This window comes from Xenopus tropicalis, chromosome 1 (assembly GCF_000004195.4).
Source record: "Xenopus tropicalis strain Nigerian chromosome 1, UCB_Xtro_10.0, whole genome shotgun sequence".
In the NCBI taxonomy this organism is placed as follows: domain Eukaryota; kingdom Metazoa; phylum Chordata; class Amphibia; order Anura; family Pipidae; genus Xenopus; species Xenopus tropicalis.
In genome coordinates, this window is record NC_030677.2 from 144664003 (window position 1) to 144688874 (window position 24872).

Genomic DNA, 24872 nt, shown 5'->3' on the forward strand with positions numbered 1-24872 from the left:
ACTTTTAATTTATTAGTTTTCTTATTCTCTTTCTCTAGAGCAGGGGTCCACAACCTTTTTTTTCGGTGAGCCATATTCAAATATAAGAAAAGATGGAAAGCAACACAAGCACAAAAAAATTCCTGGTTGTGACAAAAAAAGGACTTTTATTGGCTATTTGGTAGCCCTATGTGGACTGGCAGCCTACAGGACACTCTGTTTGGCAGTACAACTGGTTTTTATGCAACCAAAACTTGCCCCCAATCCAGGAATGAAAAAAAAAACCCTGCTTTGAGACATCCAAGGGATTGGTGAGCAAAATGTTGCTCCCAGGTCACTGGTTGGGGATCACTGCTTTAGAGCCTCTAACTGAATATTCTCTGGTTATCAGGGTCATGGATTGGTGGATCTTGCAGTATCATTCTGCTTGCATACCATGTGGTGTAAACAGTTGTGCATTTGTGTTTTGAGTTCACTTGGTAGCATATCAATATAACTTTGCTAAGAAGAATGTTTTTGTGTGAATTTCTTTTTGTAATGATGCTTCTATATATTTCTATTTTGACCCTCTTCTATTCATCTGACTTCCAAACTGCTGCATAATTACTAAGAATATTTAGCCCTAGCAACCAGATAGATTTAATGTCAAACCTGACCAATGCAGAGTAAAAAAAAAAAAAAAATAATCTGCAACACTCAGGCTTGGAATGTAATATTGTTAAGGCTTATTTACCCTAGTAACCAGGAAGCAGTGTAGATGTTTGAGTAGAAGATGATAGTAGAGAAGCTGAATGCAAAGAAAATGAAGCCTCACAGTGAATGGTTGTTTTTGATGGGGGGGTCAGATTCATTAAGGAAAGAAAAGTCTATTAAAGGTACGGAATTGCTTATCTGGAAACCAGTTGTCCTAAAAGTTCCAAAAGTCAATTTTAAGCAAGTCATTCTAATATTTTTTAAATTATTTTCCTTTTTTCTGTAATAATAAAACAGTAGCTTGTACTTGATGGTAAATAAGCTACAGGAATCCATATAGGTGACTTAACAGACTTATTATGTTTATTTCATGTTTATTATGTTTATGTCATGGATTCTGGGTAATAGATTATATATGTTCAAAAACACAAAAAATTAAGGGCAATTGAAACATATATGGATTCATATTTAACAAACTAAAGTTTTAGCATGAAACTGAATGTATCTGAGTATTATGTTCCTAAACTATATTATCTGCATCTTTGTGAAGACACAACTGATTTAATGGTAACATGTGCTCCTTATAAACAGTGTGAATTGGTCCTAAATAACTAAAACTGCAATATTACTGAATTAGCAGGATCCTGTAAGCATTGCTGATGCTACTGCTAGGAACACAATAGAAATATTGAAATTGATGTGGAAGCTGTTTGTAAGAATGTCAAAGAAGCTGCCTAATAAGAGCAATTTGATGCACCCAAGAACAGTTAAACCCACAGTGACCACAAGATCTGGAGAGCATTATGTTTCCAAACTGCTTCCCTGACAATAAAGTGATTAGCATAGGCATTGACAGAATGTCATTACGGAAGTCAGGAAGACTTGCTGAGGAATTAGGAGGTAGGCCATAAAATGAAGCCTAAGTACCCAGAAAAGGGAGGAAAAAGAGAAAGGCTTAAATAGCCCTTTAATAGTGAATTACCTGTTGCTGGACCCTATAAATTACATGATGTGCCAAGAAAGGAAAAGGTGAAATAAATAATAATTGCAATGCTGGACCCAAACAGCCTACTGAGACAGACAGAGCACCAGCCAGTAAACATAAGGTCCCTGGTTCTAGAGTGTACGTCCTGACAGAGAAAATAAAGCAGTGCATAAAATGCGCAGTCAAAAGTAGTAGTGAAACTATTCTGATATGGGCTGTTCACCTGTTGTGGAGTTGGAGACTCTCCCAGTATCAAAGCAAAGTGCCACTTTAATGTATGCCATATCAACTAATTTATAGCTTAGCTATCCCAAGTCAATGTGAAGATGAAGGAAGAGCAAGGAGAGTGTATGCATGGATTTTCCAGACCTCAACCCTATGAAACACCTTTGGAACCATTCACATAGGAAAAGTAAAAAATCACCAGACACACTGGATGCTCTAAAAGACAACTGGAATGATACGGCAGAATCTCAGGTACTGCAATAATATGTAGGGGCTCATTAACTAAGTGCAAGTGCAGTTGTGGTAAAGCAAAGATGGCCACAGACATTGCACAAATCTGTTCCATGCATTAAAGGTACTTACATCTCAATCCACTCCTTGCACTTCAACTTCCTGCTGCAAAGCGCCAATGCATCCCACAAAAGGATAACACAAATTGCCAAAAATTGCATTATCCCAGCACCAAAGATTTTCAGCACAATTGCATTCAATTTGCAGCTAAGCGCAAGTGCAGTTACAAGCATTTTAATACATCAGATACAATTTGCCAAGCACAATAATGCTGGAATAATGAAAGAGGGGATATATAGTTATATATAATTATATTATTAAAACATTATGTAAACTTGTTTGAAAAACATAATTTGACTTACAAATCATAAAAATATTTGTTGGTGTTGGAACGTATTACAGACAAAACAACACTTACATAAAGAGTTCTTGTGTCCCTCTGAAGCTCTGCATTTTGCTCAATCTACTAACCTTAATGGAAGCGGTACAACAAGTCAAATACATTTAATAATAAAGTGAAGCAATACAGCGCAGACCAGGGGCAATATGCCCGTGTTCACTGAGCCATAGGCTAACACTGGTTTAATTTTCATCCAATTTCATTGTTACCAAAAATACATTAGAAATAGGATGAGAAAAACGTGTGTAGGGACTATTATTCGATTTATTCAGCCTGGACATTCTTCAAATAAAACCTGCTGCCAATACAAGGAGCTTAATAACATTAATGCCATGTAATACTGTAGCCTTTTTGAAAAAAATGCCAGCAATCCCTAACCCATTTCTTAGAAACCCATAAGACTGGATGCAGATGGAGCATATAGAATTAATTACGTGTTTTATCCCAGTGGAGACACCAGACCAAGTATACACAGCTGTCTTTTCCTACTATATTGTGGGAGGCCAAGAAACACTTACCGTTTAAGTACAACAGCAATTTTATATTTTAGTTGAGTTTTTTTTATCACTTCCCCTATTATTAAAGCTCTCTTTGGTGCATACTAAATGATCCAGTATAGCAGAATTGAAATGCCTCCAATTTCATATATCATGTGTATACCGCAAATACTTAATGCCATTTGGAATCAGAGTGATCAAGCCAGTCAAAATTGATCCTGGATTCAATTCATTTTTCTTTCTGGTTTGCAGTTTTTGTTCTGCTTTAGCTGCCATCGCAGCTTCCTGCTGCTCCTCTGGGATTTACCTCTGGAATTTTTATTCCTGAATTCCTCTAAAGAGACTAGGCCCTTACTTGCTTCAGATTAAAGAAATATTGTCATGGGAAAACATGTTTTTTTCAAAATGCATGAGTTGATAGAACTTCTCCAGCAGAATCCTGCATTGTAATCCATATTTTAAAGGCACAGAGGCAACAGATTTTTTAATATTTAATATTGAAATTTCACATGGGCTAGCCATATTCTTCATTTCCCAGGGTATCACAGCCATGTGACCTGTGCTCTGATAAACCTCAGTCACACTTTACTGCTGTGCTGCAAGTTGATATCACCCCCCCTCCATTTCCCCCCCAGCAGCCGAACAGAACAATGGGAAGGTAGCAAGCTTTAGATATAAAAATAAGTGTCAAACTTTGCCACATGTAATAAACACACTTCTTTTTTGGATTTCAAGTAGATTTAAGCATTTTTTGTCTTATATCTTATGTCTATATACAGTATATATAAATGGTTGGAAGGTACCAGAATCATCCACTTGCACCCCACTTTATTTTCTTAAGGTAGCAAGATAGCTGCTCCCTGACACCTGTATTACTAAAAATGGTAGATATGAGAATAACACTCAATAGTAAGAAATCCAACTCTGACATAGGACTCCTCCAGTTACATAGAGTAGAAACAATAGGTTATCTGAATGCAGATTTTGGGGCGAAGACGTGGCAATTAGTTGCCGCAACTTTTTAAAAAGCGGAAAAACCACAAACGATTAGTCACAGCAACTTATAGTACTCTATGGCGGGAAAGTTGCCACGATTAGTCGCCCAACTGACTTTGCCCTAAGGGTGAAGACATACAGAGCTACTAGTAGCAGCTACAAAAATAGACAATGCTGATAATTTACTGATAATTGTCTCTACGTGTGTTTTTGCAGAGGCAATTTTCAGTATTGTCTATGGCAGGGTATTTTATGACTTTTAGTAGCTGTGACAAGTAGCTGCTACTAAGTAGCTCCGTGTGTCTTCGCCCTAAAGTGTAGCGTTGGCTCCTTCTAAAAGCTCAGGATCAGGCCCAGTGCACTTCTCTCTCCCACCCTTTTTAAGAATAAAGAATAACTATGATCTCCATGCATGCTGTTCACTTCACCATAATAACCAAACCATTAATACTTCCCATTGCTATAGCCAAAATCTAGTTCTAGTGCTTAACCTCTTATTTTGGAACAAATTCCTTGTTTCACTGCATCCTTAATTTGTTTGCACAAACTATCAAACAACTTTTGGTTTGTCCCGTGGGTGTAGTTTTACAACAACCTTTTCTGTTTGGCCTTTGATCAAGAGAAAGGGGAAGTAATAAACAAGTATTTTGCTGGAAGAAGCAGGAAAAACATTCCTAACTACTAAACACAATGAGAACATCTTCAGAGATCAATATATTACTGCTGTTCAATTTATTATTATTTTTAAGACATTAAGCCAATTTGCAATGTCAGCCAGCCTGGCAGTGAGTTCCATAATTTTACTGCCTTGAGAGTGAAGAAGCCTTTATGTTGCTGAAAGTGAAAACACTTGTCCTCTCATCTGAAATGATGACCTCTAGCTGTAATACACAAATCTATGCCAATGAGAAATGTGTTGTAGCATACAATCCTTTGAAAGTGACAGTTCCCTTCTAAGTACTGTATTCACTGTGATTATTCTGCTCGGCATTAGAACTATTTGCACATTTTATTAAAGTGGCTCTCATGCATGCACAAATTAGATGGTTTAGGACACCAAGGATCGATAAAAGTAACAGAATTATTGATTATCTCACCTATGTTACAGCAGGCTCATTCTCCAATACCCTTCAGTATAACTTGATGAATGGAAATGGTAATCACAAAGTAAGCTCTATGTTCTTGCACGGTTACCAACTGTACACACTGTACCCATCTACAATTAACTGCCATCATAAAAAGAACAGTTGAACAAATGAGGGACACAAATTATATTTACATCTAGTGCTTCCGAACAGGCATGCTTCCTTAATTGTTTATTCATTAAGCATCAAGCCTAGATCATTTATAAAAATGCTAGCCCCAGTTGCTTAATAATTCAGCAATTATATTTATAGGAAGATACCTCCACGAATTTGAAAGAGAGATTACATATTCTTTTGCTAAACTTGCTGTTGGTCTTTTTTAGTTCAGCCCCTTGGAGGTTCAACCTTTGTTCAGGGCCCCCCTTATCACATAAAAGGTTTACAGATATAGAATAACATTTATGGATTAGTTATTCAGGGCCAGTTCCAAGAATATCTAGGACAGATAAGCTGTGCCACCCTATTTGACCTTTAAGATGGTCTTTCAGATACAGTATTATCAAGAGAGCAAATAGGCTTACTCTCCAAATCTCACCCTAACAGGCCTTCAGGCTGTTCCCCTGCCACTGAAGCAGGAGCCCCGAAGTTTGAAAACCAAAGTTCTAGAACATCATTAGCAATGGCGGAATGAAATCTGAAAGAAAGACATCATTAACAATGGCAACGGTGAACAAAGACACATTCAGTGTGACCTTGATGTCCATGCATTGGTTATACAGGCAAAGCAAAAGGAAACAGCTCTGCACATCTCAACTTAGGGGGCATGTTTACTAACATGGGAGATAAATATCACCAGTGATGTTGCCCATAGCAACACATCAGCAATGAGATTTCAACAGTCGCCTAGAAGTTAAAAGCAAACGCAAATATCTGATTGGTTGTTATGGGCAGCATCCCTGGTCCTATATATCTCCAATGTTAATAAACAAACCCCCTAGTTCTTTAGCAGGTGCACACAAGTATCAGCCATCAGAAACTTTACAGAGATGGAGACTGTGGTGAGCTTTTGCATGTAAAGCAGTGCAAAGAACCTGGGAAGTTGTCTATGGAACTGTTTAAATCAGTTATCCTTTGCCCTGTTCTAAGTAGATGACAATATATGAGGCAAATTCCAAAAGAAACAGGTTCAGTTCCCATGGTAGTGGATTTTTTCTTCTCAGTAATGCTAAGGTTTTTATGTGATGTTCTTTGCATTATTACTTCCTCTTAGATATGCTTAAAGGAGAAGACCTTGGGCTGTTGCTCCTGTTTGCTGAAAACAGTACCTGCCCAGTGTTATATTACATTGCTGATATAATTAAATTTGAAACAGAATATCCTGCCATTTATTTCACCTGACCAGACACAGTCAGCTAAAACTTAAGTTAGTGAGAAAGGAAAGTCGTGTGACACTGATTTGTTCAAAATCAAATTAGTGAGTAGAAAAGAGTCACAAGCCTTTTCTATTCTCACTAACTTAATTTTCTGACAGCTGCGCCAGGTCTGCAGAACTGAACAGCATCTGGTGCTCTTGTTTAAAATTCATTATGTCAGCAGTTATAAAATGGCTAATTTTTGCCATACAAATATTTGTTTTCTGTTTTTCCCTTACATTGTATGTATGAAGTAGCTGCACCTAATATATTCCTTACTTCATAGCTGTTAATGTGCAGTATTCCTTGCTCTAGACAGTGATATATATGTTTAAACAATATGTGCCTGTGTGCACAAAAGGTACAGCTACATGTGTATGCTTACATCTGTGTCGCTGTTTATTATGCAGATAGCGTCTCATCCTTCACCACTGGGACACTACATATATTCCTCTGCCTCGCTTTTGGTAAAACAGAGGTGTCAAGAGGGGCATTGATGGATTGATTGTGTTAAAAGGTAAGTCACGGAGCTGGGAATCCAATTTGGTGGGGGGAGGAGTATGAACTCTGAGCCCTGACAAAAGCATACCTCTCATTTTCAGATAAATCTGCCGTTTTGCTTTCCTGTTAGGAAAGATATGCATAGGTGGCACTATCATATCAGCAGCCACCCTAGATACTATATGCTCAAAGTGGTGTCAAATTTCCTATGCATCTGCTCTATTATATCTAATTTGTTTAGTACAAATAAAAAATGATCCAAGTGTTTCTAGAGGATCAGGAATAGGCCCATTCTAAATGCCTTTTACTTTTAAGTTTTATTTTATCCAAATTGTGATAGACATGGGCTAGAAAGACATAAGATAAAAACATGAGAGAGCTGTAAGCAGAACAAGAAACAGATAAGGGCTGCGATCATCGAGTAATCAAATTAAAAGCAAAATGGAGAGGAGAAGAGTGAGTGATTGTGAATTTAAGAGAATTAAATAGGAGGAGGGGGGGTACATTGGGAAAAGGGAAAGGTGTGAGAAAGAGAAAGCATATATGTAGTTGTTTATTATCTTTCCACTACATTCTGTTTCCCAAGACAGATGTGAGAATGAGATTTACATCTTGCTGCCACTTTGCTTTCAAAATATTTAAGAAGAAGCAGAAGAGTGAAGGACAAAAGAGAGGAGAAAGAACAGGAGGTGTGAGAATGAGGAAGACAGGTGGTGAGAGGTGAGGGAGGGTTGCGGGAGGAATACTGCATTAGCTGATTATTTCAGCCTGTCACTCTGAAAGCTCATTATCCTGTCCCTCATTGTGATGATACAATAACTTCCACTAGGAAGAGAGCGTGAAGACAGCAGATTAGTCTTTTGTGCCAACAACTGTACTATCCCTACTCTGCCAGAGAGACCTAGCATCTGCACAGTGCCACATAACTCCTACAGTGCCATGAAAAGAACTGAACCCATCCAGTGCTACAAGCAGTGCACAGGCTTTGCAATTCCGCATACCTACTGCAATGCCCTAGAGAGTATGAGATGCTGAATGTGTCAAGCACAGACTTTCCCCCTGCAGTCGTGTAATAAGTATGCAGTGGGTACCTAGAGCACATCAGTCCCTGCAGAACCATGCAGCTTTGCAACATACACACATCGGCACAGTTGTTGGTCTTTGCATGCATCCATTAATTGTTAGCCATGATCCTTGCAGATTTTATTGCAATTAAAAAAATACAGAAGGCAGAATTAAAACCTAGGACAAAACAGGCAAGAGCATGGATAGAGAGAAACAAGCAATTCAAGGGGATTGTGACAAGGGCCAGGCAAGAGGGGATGATTTTACGCAAACCTAAAAAAAAGCTCTTCATGTAACAGTATAGAAATCAGGAAAAAAAAACGAAATGGGGGTGCTGATAATAATAAAAGAGAAAAGAGCACATTGCTCTCTGTTTAGCTTATATTTATATGATTAAATATTATGACAAAGGACAAACCTGGTTTGAGGCAGACAAATATAAACCCCATGGCTCCCAAAGTGACCTGCAAAGTCAGCGCTGAGTTTTTGTCAGCTTAGAATTTAAAATACCATAATAACCCCCTGTATTACAGAGAATCACGCACTTGGGGTTTGCTGCATAAACGTTAAACACAAGCCTCAACAGACAGACATAAAAAGAAACAGACAGCTACATGTAATCTTAACTTCCTGCATTTAAGGGGTTAAGGCGGGTCACACTGGGGCGGGAAGACAGCTTTTCACTTCATCTGCCTTTCTGCTGGCAGTGTACAAAATGTTACTTTTTTTTTTTAATAGATGTCCATTAAATATTTTGACATTATCTTCAAAGTCTTAACCCCTTTGCAGACCAAAAATGTTATTGCTCATAAATATAGATTTGTATATTCGTATATATATGTACATCTATTATATATATAGAGAGAGAGAGCAAGAGATAGAAGGTCCCTTTGTGTTACAGGTTATAAAAGCACAGATGGTCACCTGACAACTTAAATGCCCATGCATTTCCATGCAAATCTTCCCATGCATATTCAGAGACCTGAGGGGCCATCCCCTGGATTTTACGTTGTTTGTGTGGTGGTATCTTTAGGTCCTGAAGTCCATTTGTAGATCAGTGAGAGGGAAAGAGTCAGGACTGACACATAGGAAAGTTCCTGTATTCATCATTTAGAGAAAAATATATTTTATTACTTCATGCCACTGCGTAGAACCTGATTGGCGGCTATAAGCATCACACTTATAATGAAAGCGATGGCAAAGGCGCAGATCAGACTTTTCCTTACGCAGGTCTGTCGAATTTGCTGGTTTGAAGAACCTAGAACAGGTAAGAAATAATTTGGTAGCCTAAAAAACATAGAAGATGGCTGATACAAGTTAAGGCAAAGTCAGTACCCCAAATACGTCTAGCACAGGGAAATCCAGCATGAAGCACTTCAGCTTCAGCTATAGGATGCTAGCAGTTCAACAACAGCGAACAGGGCTTGTGTTTGACTTCCTGCATCTAGCAGATACAATCACAAGTAGCCTTAAGGAAAATCAGTTTGAATGATTCAGCTAACTGTTCTAACGCAGAAGTATTTTTTATAATGAGACACATAAACTATACTTGAAGGCTGGACTCTTCTGCACACTTGCCATGTAGGACACCAGAGGAAGCATTGGGTTATTGGGGCAAACATAAAGACATACTGGAGAATTTCATTATATCACAGATTATAGGTTATATGGATTCATCTTATTTTTAATTTATAATTTTAAAAATGCAAATATGTTGAAATAATGTTTTATGTTCCAGCAGTTTTTAACATTCATTATTTAGAATCTGATATGGTTTGTCCTTGCAGCTTCAATTTTTTCCTTCTGTTTGTTGTAAAATAATCATGAGATCGCCAGTTTATTTTTAAACATGTTCCCTTTTATCGTGTGTGTGTTTTATTTCTTGTAGCAATGGCATCCAACAGAAGCAAAAGCTATGTCTCCAGAGGCCCCTGTCCTGCTCATTGTTAGTATGGGACCAAGAGACAATGTCCCTTTTCCATGCAATGCAATGCTTGTAAGAAATGTGCCACTGCCTCTAAACAAAGAGACACTTACTCTCCATATCGACAGAACAATCCCCTCTTGTTCCCAGGTTTCCGGCCTCCTCTGTCAATATGATATTCTCAATGTCACGCATGGACAGATGCTCACAGAAAGTGTCGTACAACAACCTCTTCAATTCCTCCACTGACAGAGACTGCATGTCACACTGCGAGGACACACCAGGGACATGAAGTTAAATGCAGGAGCAACATCCAACTGAAACATATCTTACATATGCATATCATCAGGCAACAGGCATTTCATCAGTCTAAGCAGATGTTTCATGTGGGACATGTAACATACCATAAACAAGACACTGAAAGGGTATGCCCAAAGCACATAGTAGGTTCATGAATAAGGAACACAGGAGTGACATCTCTGAGTAGAGCACACCTACACAAACAGACACATAGACATAGACCCAAGTAAAGTGATACCCAGACATTTACTCAATATCTTCATCCATATATGGCCAACCTACCTTCCAAAATACAGTGTCAAAGTCAGCACCATGGAACTTGTCTGGGATTCCAGATGTTGTGATCTTTGGTCCCAGTAATGTCACAAACTCTTCAAAATCAACTTGACCATCTCCTAGGACAAGGAAAGAAGAAAATGTGAGCAGGAGGAAAAATATTTCCCTTTTTTAAAGAAAAAGAAGACAGTGACATTATGAATGGAAAGAAGAGGATGCATTAATAAAGGAAGCAACATACAGTAAAGAATAATAGAGAGTAGCATATAGGAGGAAAGGCATATTATAGTGATCCCTTTGGAGGAAGTGGTTGAAAATTTGGAAGGAGCTCTTGATTTTGCTTGTTGCTAAATAAACTTTTTAAGTAATCAGAAATACATTTTATATTTGTATACTTTCAATCCTCTGATGTATATCATGCACTGGCTGCATTGGCAGCTCACCCAAATGTCTACATGTGTAAAGTTTAAATGCCTCAGTTATAATTGGCTCTTGCTGTTTTTCAGCCTGCTTGGTGAAATTTGTGCACTGTACACTACCATTTCATAGACATTTTGTGATAACGTAAAATGTTGTTAGTACAAAACCATGTGTGGAAAAGATATGTTAGTGTGTGAAATATAGAAAGGAACATAAGAACAAGAAGCATTATGTGTGATAAAGGAAGGGTCCCATGTAAAAGTAAAGGGAGAACTGAGGAACTAGGCAAGGAGCACAATGTACTGAAGGAATGGAGCAGAAAATCAGAGAAGAGAGATAATGTAAATATGTACATGGATAATGAGAAGTAAATTGAGGCAGGGTTCACAAGAAAGAGGACAACTGGTTAAGCAGTAACATAAATGTGTCTATCGATAGGAAATATGATTTAGTTAGCTTGCTAATAGGGATAGCAGAGAAGAACTTGTGGCTATATATATAGTACCTGATTGTTAACAACTAGTATAACAACAATAGAGTCTACTTCACAGTGATGAGCAGCACTATTTTATAGGTACAAATGACAGAGTTTGGGCAGAATGGAAAAGCAAGTAAAAGCACCAAAAAGCAAGAGAAAAAACTAAAGGTATACATATACTTTTCTCATGGTATATTTGCATTAAGGGCTAATGAGATGCACCTTATACATAGCCATTAACCAGGAGTATGGTTAGAGAACAGGGGGCCCTTTGGGATGTTTGAAGGCTGGGGATACCAATCTGAAGGAAAACAACAATAATGTAAGTGCAGTGTTCAATGGGTGCAAGGAAGTGTGGTCCATCAGAAATTGAAAGGCCACAAGGTGTGAAAATCCCTTGTGTATTCTGAAAAAATTGAATATATGTCTTTTTCACATCATGTTATCCTAATGTGGGCCACCGCAGTGCTTTGGGCTCAGGGCAAATGATCTCCCTGACCTTCCATAAATCTAGTCTTAAGAGTAAATCTTTACTATTCAGGTCAAAGAATCAGTGTTGAAAATGTAATCAGTGTATAAGTGATCTGTATTGAAATTCATATATTCTTATGTGGAGGAACAAGAATCCCTCAGGTAACTTAGTAATAAATTTCAAAAATTAGAGGCAAGGTTCACTGAACCCACTCCTAAATGTATTTAGCTATTTAACAGGCCTTAGAACCAAACCAGGGTCAAAATCAGTCACAAGTCTCCTTCATAAAACAAAACCCCAAAAAGAAACTAATGGAACCTAATTTTAATTCTAAGTGGATACCAAAAACTGGCATCTTTTAATGCAACAGAATTCGACCTTAACCTATGTGTAAACCATGGGGCAGATTTACTAAGACACGAACGCTCGGAGCGTTCATTCGAATGCTCCAAGCATATTTTCGCCGAATTTTTCGTGTCTTGCGTGACTTTTTCAACACCCGTGTGACTTTTTCGTATGCTTGCGCGACTTTTTCATACACTTGCGTGAAAAAATCGGAAAAGCTTTTCCTGCTGTTAACAATCGTTCGGTACGAAAATTTTGTGACTTTCGGATCGCCAAAACGATATTATCGTGACTAATACGATTTTTTCGTAATCATTTTCGTGATATTTGCTATCTTCAGAAATTTTCGTATCCAATCCGAATTTGTATATAACAGACTAGTGGATTCTAAGGAACAAGCTTAGCACATAATCAAGTTTATCTGGTTGGCAAACCCTATAGAATTAAAAGTAGATTTTTGGATTACCTTTTGCATTCATTGGCTGAACCTTATGAAACAGCAAAAAATCATGGATGTGGAGGTAAGACTCAAATTGAGTAGAACTACAGAATCTGCACAGGGCTGTGGAGTCGGTAGATAAATTCTCCGACTCCGACTCCTCAGTTTCTGATACTCCCGACTCCGACTCCGACTCCGCGACTCCGACTCCTCTGTTTTTAATATGCTAATGCAGTGCTGTCCAACTGGCGGCCCACTTTAAATGGTATCAGTACTGAGATTAACTGCATGGTTCTCACCTCAGATTCAGGCTGTAATCCCTCTGTATTATTTAAACATCTAATCCCCTGTACTGTTCACACTTTTTAATCTATGCATTGTTCACCCCCTGCATTGTTCACACCTCCTGCTCAGGCTGTAATCACCCACATTGTTCGTCTGTTCACACCTCAGACATTGTAAGTACTGCCTGGCCTATGCTGCCTGTGTATAGGCAGCATAGGGAAGGCAGAGTATGGCACATAGGCAGCATAGGGCAGGGAGGGTATGGCACAAATAGGCAGCATAGGGCAGAGAGGGTATTGAACACACAGGCAGCATAGGGCAGGGAGAGTATATGGCACACACAGGCAGCATATGGCAGGCAGAGTATGGCACACACAGGTAGGGTAGGGCAGAGTATGGCACACACAGGCAGGGTAGGGCAGAGTATGGCACACACAGGCAGCATATGACAGGCAGAGTATGGCACACACAGGCAGCATATGGTAGGCAGAGTATGGCACACACAGGCAGGGTAGGGCAGAGTATGGCACACACAGGCAGCATATGGCAGGCAGAGTATGGCACACACAGGCAGGGTAGGGCAGAGTATGGCACACACAGACAGCATATGGCAGGCAGAGTATGGCACACACAGGCAGGGTAGGGCAGATTATGGCACACACAGGCAGAATATGGCAGGGAGAGTATGGCACACACAGGCAGGGTAGGGCAGAGTATGGCACACACAGGCAGCATATGGCAGGCAGAGTATGGCACACACAGGAAGGGCAGGCAGAGTATGGCACACACAGGCAGCATATGGCAGGCAGAGTATGGCAGACACAGGCAGGGCAGGCAGGGTATGGCACACACAGGCAGAATATGGCAGGGAGAGTATGGCAAAGGCACACACAGGCAGCATATGGCAGGGAGAGTATGGCACACACAGGCAGGGTAGGGCAGAGTATGGCACACAGGCAGCATATGGCAGGGAGAGTATGGCACACACAGGCAGGGTAGAGCAGAGTATGGCACACACAGGCAGCATAGGGCAGGCAGAGTATGGCACACACAGGTAGTGTAGGGCAGGCAGAGTGCTGCCTGTGTGTGCCATATACTCTTTCTACCCTATGGTGCCTGTGGGAGGTGAACCTGGCAGGGGTTTGTTCTGGGAGTTTGTTAGCAGTTGGAAATAGCCATTAAATGGTCCCTAAGGTGTGTAATTATATGCTGGGGGTTGCTGTGCTATCCACAGGGGAGGAGGAGTCATATGGATTTTAGGGTGTGTCTTAATATGACATAATATAATTTTTTCACATATGAATGATGGTTGATATCCCTGCAGTGAGGACCAAGCCTTTGGGTTTTTGCTGCACTACCACCATTGTGATAAAATGGGTGTGGTTTGAAGTGGGTGTGGTTTAAAAAGGGGGGAGTGGTCAAAACTGGCTTCCATTAGCGGCCCTCCACCATGTATGCGCGAGAAATTCCGGCCCTCGGCACCGCAGAAGTTGGACAGCACTGTGTATGTATTTTATACATCCAGGAAGGGGCAGGGGGGAAGGGGCACTTAAAACACGACTGAACTGATAAACTGATAGACAATTTTATCTATACTCCTACTTCTAATGATTTCCCTAGAATCCCATAGTCATGTTTAAAGTTTTAGCTAACATTACAGCTGAATTACAGCAGTTTTTCAAATGTTTTAAAGCTTCAGTCTTAAACTATGGACTATCCATTCCCTTCACGTATACAGGTATTTCTAGTTATCAGTGAGAGTTAGGCTGGGTTCCCAGAGGAACCCGACGCAGTGGAGCTGCCGCACCATAACTGTGCGTTACGTCCCATTTAGTGAAGCATACAGTCAATGAAAAGCTTCATGGTCGCTCAACGTGTTCGTTTATGCACTGCGTGCATTGGGCTTTATTCTTATTGCAGAGAAGTAATTAATTATGACTGTTTGTGAATTGGGACATTTAAACTTGCTTTATTTATTTTTTTATTCCCATTTAAATTTAGTAGGAGTCGGAGTCGGAGTCGGTTCATTTTTTGCCGACTCCGACTCCAGGTACCCAAAATTGCCTCCGACTCCGACTCCTCGACTCCGACTCCTCGACTCCGACTCCGACTCCACAGCCCTGAATCTGCAGGCAGCTCTGCATAAATGGTTCATTTCGATGAATGAGATATAGCAATCAGACTTTAATGGCAATTAACAACATAAATAACATAAATTAGGTTTCACATATTGTTCACTTGGGTTACATTGTCAAATATTCTGCATAATTTCTAGGAAGCTGGATATTTTTACTGAAAAATAGCTGTTTTTTCATTTGCAGGGCTGTTTGGGATATATCATAAATATTTATTATCTAAGGCTTCATTGAACAGCATAAATCATGTTAGAATTTGTTTAGAGAATAGATATATCTTAATGCCCTAAAGAACTAATAGCAAAGATACCACAATTAAGAACAAGAACGTCTCCTTCAATTAATCTTATTAGCAGTGCCTACATAATTATCCTAATTTCCACACATGACACAATAATGGCATGAAATAAACTGTCTGAGAAAGAAGTCCAATACATATTTATATTTAGTACAAGGGCAGGGAAAGAAACAAGCAGTTTCTCTGCCAGTGCCATTTTGCAGGGTCTGTATTGGCTAAAACAATTCCAGATGTTTAATGACCATTGAAAAAATAATGAATAAACTCTATTTACAGATTTTATTTTAACCTGTGTTATCAGCCTACTTATCACTCCTCTGTGAAACATCCATTTATAACATGCTGAGAAGAACATCTTTAACATCTTTTATTCAAACTGCTTGACCTATATAATGTTTTGCTGCAAAAACATCCTATTTGGAATAAAAACTGTTTTTCAGTTGTTATGGTCCCACTCGCTTGCTATTTTTGCTTTCTAACATTCTTGCACCAACCAGAAACACAAAACAGGAAGGCAATACCATAAAATAAAAAGTAGACAAGTTGCCAGTTGTCTTTATGTCCATTTAAAGCTGAGCTTTCCCTAACCATTCTGCAGTCCAGTCCTGTATCCCTGCTGGTACATTTCCAAGGTACATGAAGTTTCTGCTTTTTTTCATATACTGATTTTATGATTAAGTCTTCTTTGTATTTCATTTTTTGTTACCTGTTAAATCATTTGTAACATTTAAAAATTCAATCTAAGTGATATAAATAGCCTAACCTTTTCTTATAAAAGTACACAAAATCTAAATAACAGTTAAAAAATCACAGGCAAAGTCTTAATCCACTAATAAAGTTTTTTTTATAAGGTAGATTGTTTACAGTACTAAAGGATCCTTCATATCTTTCAGGCAGTAAACCTTCTTGAAGAATTTGCATGCTTTGAATTGGTTTGTGAGTCTAGGAGACGCATCCTTACAACTTTAGTGGATAAGGAAAAGTTTCAATGGAGAATTGGAGAATTTTCTTCCCACATGCAGGGTCATTGCTCCCTATTTTTGGGTTACTTAGACATGTGAAACTGCTGTGTTTTAAATATATTAGTAATATAAGCAGTAGACATTTTTCCTGTCTTGCATGTATTTTATGTTGTATATTGATATATTGACATATATTTATATGTAGAGAGTAAAATTATACTCACCAAAATGTATATTTTTCCCTACTTTTTTAAAGCAATAATAACATATACCCTTGTGTCTAAAGAGGAGTACTCAGGTTTGCCAAAGTATGTGTGGTTTTTCCTGGCACACTGCAAATAAATGGTGTCTGTCTTACCAAAGCTGAAGCTAGAGAGTTGTTGAAAAGGTCTTTCAGATGTTTGGCCTGCAAAAGATGCTAAAAAGACTGAATGGCTTTGAACTTCTCTGACATGAACATCGATTAGGCATTGAAAATGCCTTGAGTTGCAAACTTGTCTTCATTAGGATCACAGTCTGAAAGTAAAACAACTGTGGTCAATACTGTCCATATCAATAGATTAAAGGGAAAGCTCTAAGGTAGACTGAACTTATGAAGCCAATACCTCAGCTGCAATCTTATCTTCATACTCAAAATGATTTTGTTTTTTAATTTCATGCCAGCTGTGGTTATATCAAATGGAAGGACCTCGAAATAAAGATGATAAGTATCTTCACAACTATGTAGAGAAACTTTCTGTAAACTTGGCCTAAGACTTGTAAAAATAAATGTCTGTTTTAAATTCAAGAGTATACATATGGTATACACAAATGTGATGTATTTTTAAACTCATGACCTGATTAACAACCTTCAAGTCTATTATTGTATAAAAACTAAAATTTGTTTTGGGAAATCTTAAATGTGTGTTCTGCAGTATTTTCTAGGAAGGAACAGGACCCAGAAATTTTTGAAGAAAGTCTGTTATATTTTACTCAGTGCTAATTCCACATGCTAAAGAGCCCATTTGTCAGGAATCACTTCATACCATTGCCAAAGGAAGGAACTTAACTTTTCACTTATTTCTGGCTTTGAGACACCGGAGGTCTACTTTCGTATAACTGATTTTCCTCTACCCTTGTCCAGCGCTAAAGAAGAAAAAGTGTTTAAGTAATGTTAAAAGGAACTATTCTCTGATCTTTTCTTGTATTTCTGAGTGTTAGGACTGTTATGTGAGGTTACTGACAAGGCATGAGTTAATGGGCTTGCATGCATGGCAGGTGTTAACAAGCACAGGGAGGAGTAGCCTATCAGCAGTGAACATAGGTTTTGTAAGCTCAGGCAATGCATACATCAGCAATGCCAGTTCAATGTGGCTTTAGTGTGATCAAGTACAGAGCTCTCTGAGTGTTCTTAAATGCTAGTTTAAGTGAATCCCTGCAACCTAGTCTTGTGTGTTCTACTTAGGCAGGGATCCTCAACATTGTATACCTGTGAGCCTCATTCAAATGGGAAAAGTTTTGAAGAGAAACACAAACATGAAAAAAGTTCCTGGAGGTGCCAAAAGTTACTGGAGGTTGCCCCTGAACTGCACTCATTCCTGCACAGATTGAATATTCCACCCTAAGTATACCCACTGCTTGTTCCTCTTGTGCCTCAGTGTTTACCCACATGGTTTGGGTCGCCTGGTGTTCTGCTACAGGCAAACTGGTAGGACTGAGTGATTCTCCTTAAGAGCTGTTACACTACTCTCTTACAGCCCCTAAGTCTGCCACAATTGTTGCCTTAACTAACTTAAAAGTTGCTACATAAGTTGTAAGACTGAGATGCTGACTTAGTTTCAGAAGGATTTCTTTTAAGCAAAAAAAAAAGGAACCTTCCTCTCATCTTCTAGAGATGTGCTTAGATTCTATATATTTGCTCACATCATTTTAAGATACAAACTGGTTTGAAGATTCTAAAACACAAGCTCAAAGTCAAATCAGTTGTGCAGTATCTTAGCATGGTGAGCTCTTCTAACAGCTGTATCAAAAGCCACTGACATAACTTTGTTAAAATCGGCTGTAGTATTTTCTTTTAGTACTTTTTCCCATTTACAATTTAAGACTTGTTTATCAATACAAGTGAAATGTACAAAGAACAGAAACACACAAAAATCACCATGCTTTTGCATGCAATTCATTCTTCCCAATTTCAGCACAATAGTATGTACCCCCAAAATACAGTGCACACTAACCTTTGGTAAAGAACACACAAACTGCAGTTTCCAGGATCCATTTTGGGATTCACCTGAATGCAAGCATTTTTTGCAGGATTTGGATTTGGAGAATCCATAGTGTCCAGCTGAATCAGTATTTGGTCAAAATACTGACTTGCACCAAATCTGGTGCATCCCTAGTGATCATTTCCAGTAAGAGGCAATAGTGACTTCAATATATGATTAAATAGGTACATTTCTTAAAGCTCTCTAAGACAACATTTGTTCTCTCTCCCCCATACAACAATCATAACATTCCAGAAATGTCTGTTACAGTGAACAATTGCACCCCATCTCCCCAGGCCTGGTGCCTTGGGGTTATCCTTGATTCTGCACTGTATTTCTCTCCTACACTGTACTTCACTAAATCATTCCACTTACACCTAAGAAATACTTCCAAAATATGATCATCTATCACAAAAGATGCTGCCAAAATTCTAAATTATATGGAACAAGGGAAAGTTGTTCTCACCACTAAATTTTTAACCATTCATGGGGATGCAATGAGGCTGTGACCACAAAATTCATACAGACAGCAACAAGAGGTCCTCTGTACTCACCCATCATCAATATATATAGGGCATTAAGACATTCTGTGTAGCTACCAAGAAATGCCCTCCCCTTTAAGCAAAACAGGGTTTGTTTGTCCATATATTGCAATATACCGTACTTCAAGCTGGCCAACTACGTCAAAATGATGCCAGGTTTGGTCAGTCCTACACTCACTTTTATCTGATTCATTAAGAATTCTACCGCTGCCATATGTATTTAACAAAGGAACTTAGTTTTACCTGCAACTTACTTGATAATGGGTTGGAGAGAACCTTTTGTTGCTGTCTATATGCATTTTGCAACATTGCACCCCTGCCTAATGGCTAATAATTTAGTGGTGAGCACAACTTTCCCTTGTTTGCTGTAGTTTATACAGGAGCAGTGGCCAGCTCCATGTTGTAACTCCCACTCTTACCAACTACAGTCAGGTGGTCCCAATGGAGCCAATAAAAGGGCAACCATTTGGGGATTTTAACCTTGAGAAATTGAAAGAGGGACAAAAATAAATTTTTGGCCGCACCCATTTTTGTGACCAAACCTCCTAAATACTACTCCCATTTTACAAAATTTGTCAGGTTATGTAAAGTTTGAGCACATTTCTGGGGGTGTTGGGGTCTTGTTTTATGTGTTATTACAGTTTTGCTAATAAAGGTGAAATTCCCCTTTAAGATGCAAGTTCCCCCAAGAGACCTGTTTATTTATTAGTTACAATTGTATCTAAGTGTTGACTGTTAAGAATTCTGGGCTCTCTGCTAAAAGCATACTTGTTTAATTGAGTTTGAGAAACTTGGTATCTACTTTGACATTCAGTGCAGGACATCAAAGGGAATCGAGAGACTTTGCAACAAGAATCCGGGACTGCGGGCTGAGCTGTTAAAATAGGGGCTGTCCCGTGAAAATCTGGACAGTTGGGGGGTATGCAGTTGTTTGTTTGTTACAGGTGGGGAATTTAAGGCAGAATGATGGTCCAGGGGCTCCCAAGTTGAGGGGTCTGCTGAACAGTAGTTATGCCACTGTCCCATTTAAACCATGCCCACTCTAGCCATAGCCAGATATTTAAAAAAGTGACATTGCTTTGTGCATATATTTCCCCAGAGAGGGTAACTTTTTTTCCCCCAGTGCTCATATGGTAACATATCATCCTCATATTGTAACTGGCCAGTTGAAACATCTAATTTAGAAATGGTCCATCTCCCCTACTTCCTACAGAGCTCACTACACTAGAAATTTTATTACAAGGTCAGTTGGGGGTGATATTTTTCCCTGGGACAGTATTCCACTGGACCTTGGATCAAGGTTCTAAAATGGGAACCTTACTTTTTTTCCTACTCTATGTGTTTCAGAACTAGGATGTGTTTCAGAACTAGGTTGCAGCCAGAACTTGATTGTTTTAGGGTCTGTCACTACCAACCCCACAGATGTCACAGATTTGCCTCTGGTGTCATGATTCAGACATCACTGACCTGGCTTCTGACATCATTACCCTTTGGGGCTGATTTACTAACCCACGAATCCGACCCGAATTGGAAAAGTTCCGACTTGAAAACGAACATTTTGCGACTTTTTCGTATGTTTTGCGATTTTTTCGGATTCTGTACGAATTTTTCGTTACCAATACGATTTTTACGTAAAAACGCGAGTTTTTCGTATCCATTACGAAAGTTGCGTAAAAAGTTGCGCATTTTGCGTAGCGTTAAAACTTACGCGAAAAGTTGCGCATTTTTCGTAGCGTTAAAACTTAACGCTACGAAAAATGCGCAACTTTTCGCGTAAGTTTTTATGCAAAAATCGTATTGGATCCGAAAAATTCGTAAAGAATCCGAAAAAATCGCAAAACATACGAAAAAATCGCAAAGTACCGATCATTACGAAAAAAACGCAATCGGACTCCATTCGACCCGTTCGTGGGTAAGTAAATCAGCCCCTTTGTCTTTGTCCATTTTATACAACCATCAAGGGTGGCAACTCAAGTATGTATATTTACATTCTACTTATACTAGCATACATTACTAAATACTATATTGGCTAATTGAACCACTTATACTGTACATGCTTAACGTCAGGTAATTTAAATGTGCTCATGTACTTAGAAATGAAAATCTGTAAAAAAAAAAAAAATATACATATAAATATATATAATATATGGAGCTTGTTTTAATTTATTTTTTGAATAAATGAACATGTATTGTCATATATCATTTTCCCAGTTTCACACAACTACTCTCAGCCATGGTGAAATTAGAAGCCAAAAAGGAAAACAGAACATAAGAGCTGGCATTAATTTCCCTAGATGCATTTGCTAAATGGAAATCTGTCTCCTGCTGGCTCACCTGTCCTAAGAGATAGACATTGAATAATTACTTCTTCCATCAGTGGAATTCTGGGAAAGAGGAACAAGACTTATTTCCTAACAGTGCACTACTCCTCAGTGAGGTAGTAAGGAATAATTTGGAGTGGGGTTGACTGTAAGATGGCAATAGGTTATTAACTGCGGCATATTGGTTAATCACATCCAAGTCAGAGTAAATAACAGGACTAAACCGAAGGGCCTTTTATATTGTGAAATCATCTCAACACTAAACAATTCATCCAATTACCTCTAGGGAAGGAAAAAGAAGTTTGTGAATCTGCTGTTTCATTTTGGTGTTCTACTGCTAATGAAAGCTGTTTTTCCTTTTTGAGCTGTTTGGTGAAGGAAAACTGCCTTTATTTAATGCATACTGCTGGGGGCTCAAACAAAAGCCATTTTTCTTAAAAAACTTTTGGTTTCCAGAAAATGGCTCTGCACAGACCTACCATACCAGCTAAAAGCTGTCTTTGCATTTGAAGGGTCCAAGAACAAAAAAAGGTGCCTAAGTCTGTTTCCTTCAGATTGTAATCCACTAAACCCAATGTCATTCTCCTGAAATGGCAACATAATGATATAACTAAAACCTATAAACAGGGAAAAGTTAAGGGCTCAGCCCCATGAAGGGTCAAAAACACATAGTAGACACACCACACCAGTACTTATCAAAGAAAACATATTTTTAATCAAGGTAAATATCGCTGTATTCTATTATTACATTCTAAGTAGATCACATCCACTGTCATCCCAGAGTCTAGCTTCTTGCTCATCTTTTACGCATAAATCTATACTCAAAATATTCATAGTATTGTGATTTGAAATATATTCCAGTTACTTTTAGCCCTAAAAAATGCTCCAACAATCACTGTCAAACTAACAAGCCTATAGATTTAGGCACAGGGACTGCTCCCTTTTTGAATAACATGGAATCTTGATTTTCATCATAATGAACTAGAAAAAGAGTCAGATATCAGCAATATAATGTATAACTTTTCAGTAGGCCTCTGAATGTTTTAAGTTTGTTTCCTCTGAACTTCCTTTGACATGCAAGCAAAAAGGAGGCTCCGCAACTGTTGATTTATAAGGGCTGTGACAGACGGGGAGATTCGGGGAGATTAATCTCCCCGAAATGCCATCCCACCGGCTAGAATGTAAATCGCCGGTGGGATGGTATACGCGGCGCATCGATTTGCCGAAATTGGCGAAGTTGCCTTGAGAGGAAACTTCGGCGATTTCGGCGCAGCGGGGGGGAGCGCAAGCCATCCCACCAACGATTTACATTCTAGCCGGTGGGATGGCATTTAGGGGAGACTAGTCGCCCGCGACAAGGGAGATTTGTCGCCCACGACAAGGGAGATTTGTCGCGTGGCGACCAATCTCCCCGTCTGTCACAGTTTTAAGAATGTAAACTATGGTAGAAAGTGTGCAAACCAAGTCATGCTTGGAGCACTTGTTTTATTATTATGGTGTATTTATTATTATGCTAAGTGTTTTCTGGGGGCATTATCTTGGTGAATGTAAAAACACAAATTTGACCTCTCCTTCCCCTCTGCTCTGTATCTGTGCCCATTAACAGTACTGGAATGCTTCTCGCAGTGTACTCAGGAAGCAGATTTCAGATACAAAACATTCAAAAGCACATGTTCAGGTCAAAATTCACTTCATGTGTGCACTGACAGATTCCAGTCCCATCAATGCGCATAAATATGGAAGGGGGGTTGTCAAATGTAATTTTTTTTATTAGCCTTACTAGTATTGCTGCAGGTATCTGCGCTCAGAAACACACCCCTAGAATAGAGAGCTAACTGTAGTCAGTGACTGTTAGTCAGTGCTGTATTAGTGAGGGTTGGGAGGCACGTGGGCATCCCAAAACCTCCTCCTAACTTGCGAGTCATTCTAAAACACAAGTTTGGGAGTGGCTAGAGCAGGGGGCTCAAACTCAATTTACCTGGGGGCCGCAGGAGGCAAAGTCAGGATGAGGCTGGGCCGCATAAGGGATTTCACAAAAAAATGGCTTTCAAGGGATAATGCAAGGCACGGCGGGCGGGAGCTGCTGATTGCGGAAATGACGTTATGCCATCATAAGTTATTATGGGAAGACGTTCTGTGTGCACAATTAGCTCCTTAGCAGCTAATTGTGCACACAGAACGTCTTCCCATAATAACTGTTATGATGGCATAACGTCATTTCCGCAATCAGCAGCTCCCGCCCGCCACGCCTTGCATTATCCCTTGAATCGCAATAAAAATCGCGATCCATTCATTGCTTTTGAGAAGGCGTTGGTGCGGGCCACAAAATATTGTACCGAGGGCCGCAAATGGCCCGCGGGCCGCGAGTTTGAGACCCCTGGGCTAGAGAATCTACTCCTCGCACTGGATTGGGAACTGGCCCAAGGAGCAAAGGGCAGCTTACTCCAGAGCTGTACAATCTGATTCTGCTCTCTACTCCTTGTGCCGAATTTTCAGTCTAGCACAATCTGTAGAAAGCAGCTCATCCCAGGGCACAGATGCAGTATGGACAGGGCTCAGTCCTCCTGGTGCTGCGCTTTGCTCCTCATGATATATTTTTCAATTCAGCACAATAGCAGAGCGCAGTTCTCTGTCCCTTTCCATCTAGAACAAGGTGAAAAGTGCAGTTTACTCCTAGGCACAAGTGCTCCTTAGATGAGCAATAAGTTGCATGCTTTTGCACCCCTTAGTACTCTAGCATTTACGCCTCATGGTAAAGTAAATTATGCCTCCCATGTATTAAGAATCCTTTGTGGTATACAACAGGAAGCCTTCCAAAAGATGGACGTGGCATGGGAGAAATCTTGCACCACTAAATTTAAAGATTTAGAGGAAGGGTAATTTGCTTAAGTTAATGGGCAGGTAAGTGGAGGCACTCATTAAGGGCCGTGACACATGGGGAGATTAGTTGTGTTGCGACACCGGAGATTTGTAGCAGATACTTGCAGCGACACAATTTGCCGTAGCCGGCGAAGTTTCCTCTCAAGGCAACTTTGGCAAATCTCTGCGCCGCGTATGCCATCCCACCAGTGATTTACATTCTAGCTGGTGGGATGGCATTGCGGGGATATTAGTCACCCCTGCGACAATGGAGATTTGTCGTGTTGTGACTAATCTCCCTGTGTGTCACGGCCCTAATACATTGCTAAGTAATGCAGTCAGAGCTGTATTCTAGGGGCATGCAGCCCTGCGGCAATAGAGCTAAAACAAAACGCATTGTGCAAAGTAAAAAAAATGGCCCATAGCGGACTTGTTCTGCTCTTTCCG

The 24872-nt window shown here is 39.5% G+C and overlaps 1 protein-coding gene across 1 annotated transcript in view; it reads right to left on the minus strand.

Annotated features, from left to right (window-relative positions):
- Window positions 1-8242: 8242 nt before the first annotated feature.
- The window catches only part of cabp7 (calcium binding protein 7), a 52031-nt gene continuing 35401 nt past the window's right edge, over window positions 8243-24872 (minus strand). Inside the window, exons 3-5 of the mRNA XM_002934290.3 lie at window positions 10636-10748; window positions 10167-10320; window positions 8243-9387 (exon numbers count right to left, since the gene is read on the minus strand). Coding sequence (XP_002934336.2) covers window positions 9260-9387; window positions 10167-10320; window positions 10636-10748 — 395 coding nt within the window. The 3' untranslated portion in view covers window positions 8243-9259. The remainder of the gene's footprint in view (window positions 9388-10166; window positions 10321-10635; window positions 10749-24872) is intronic.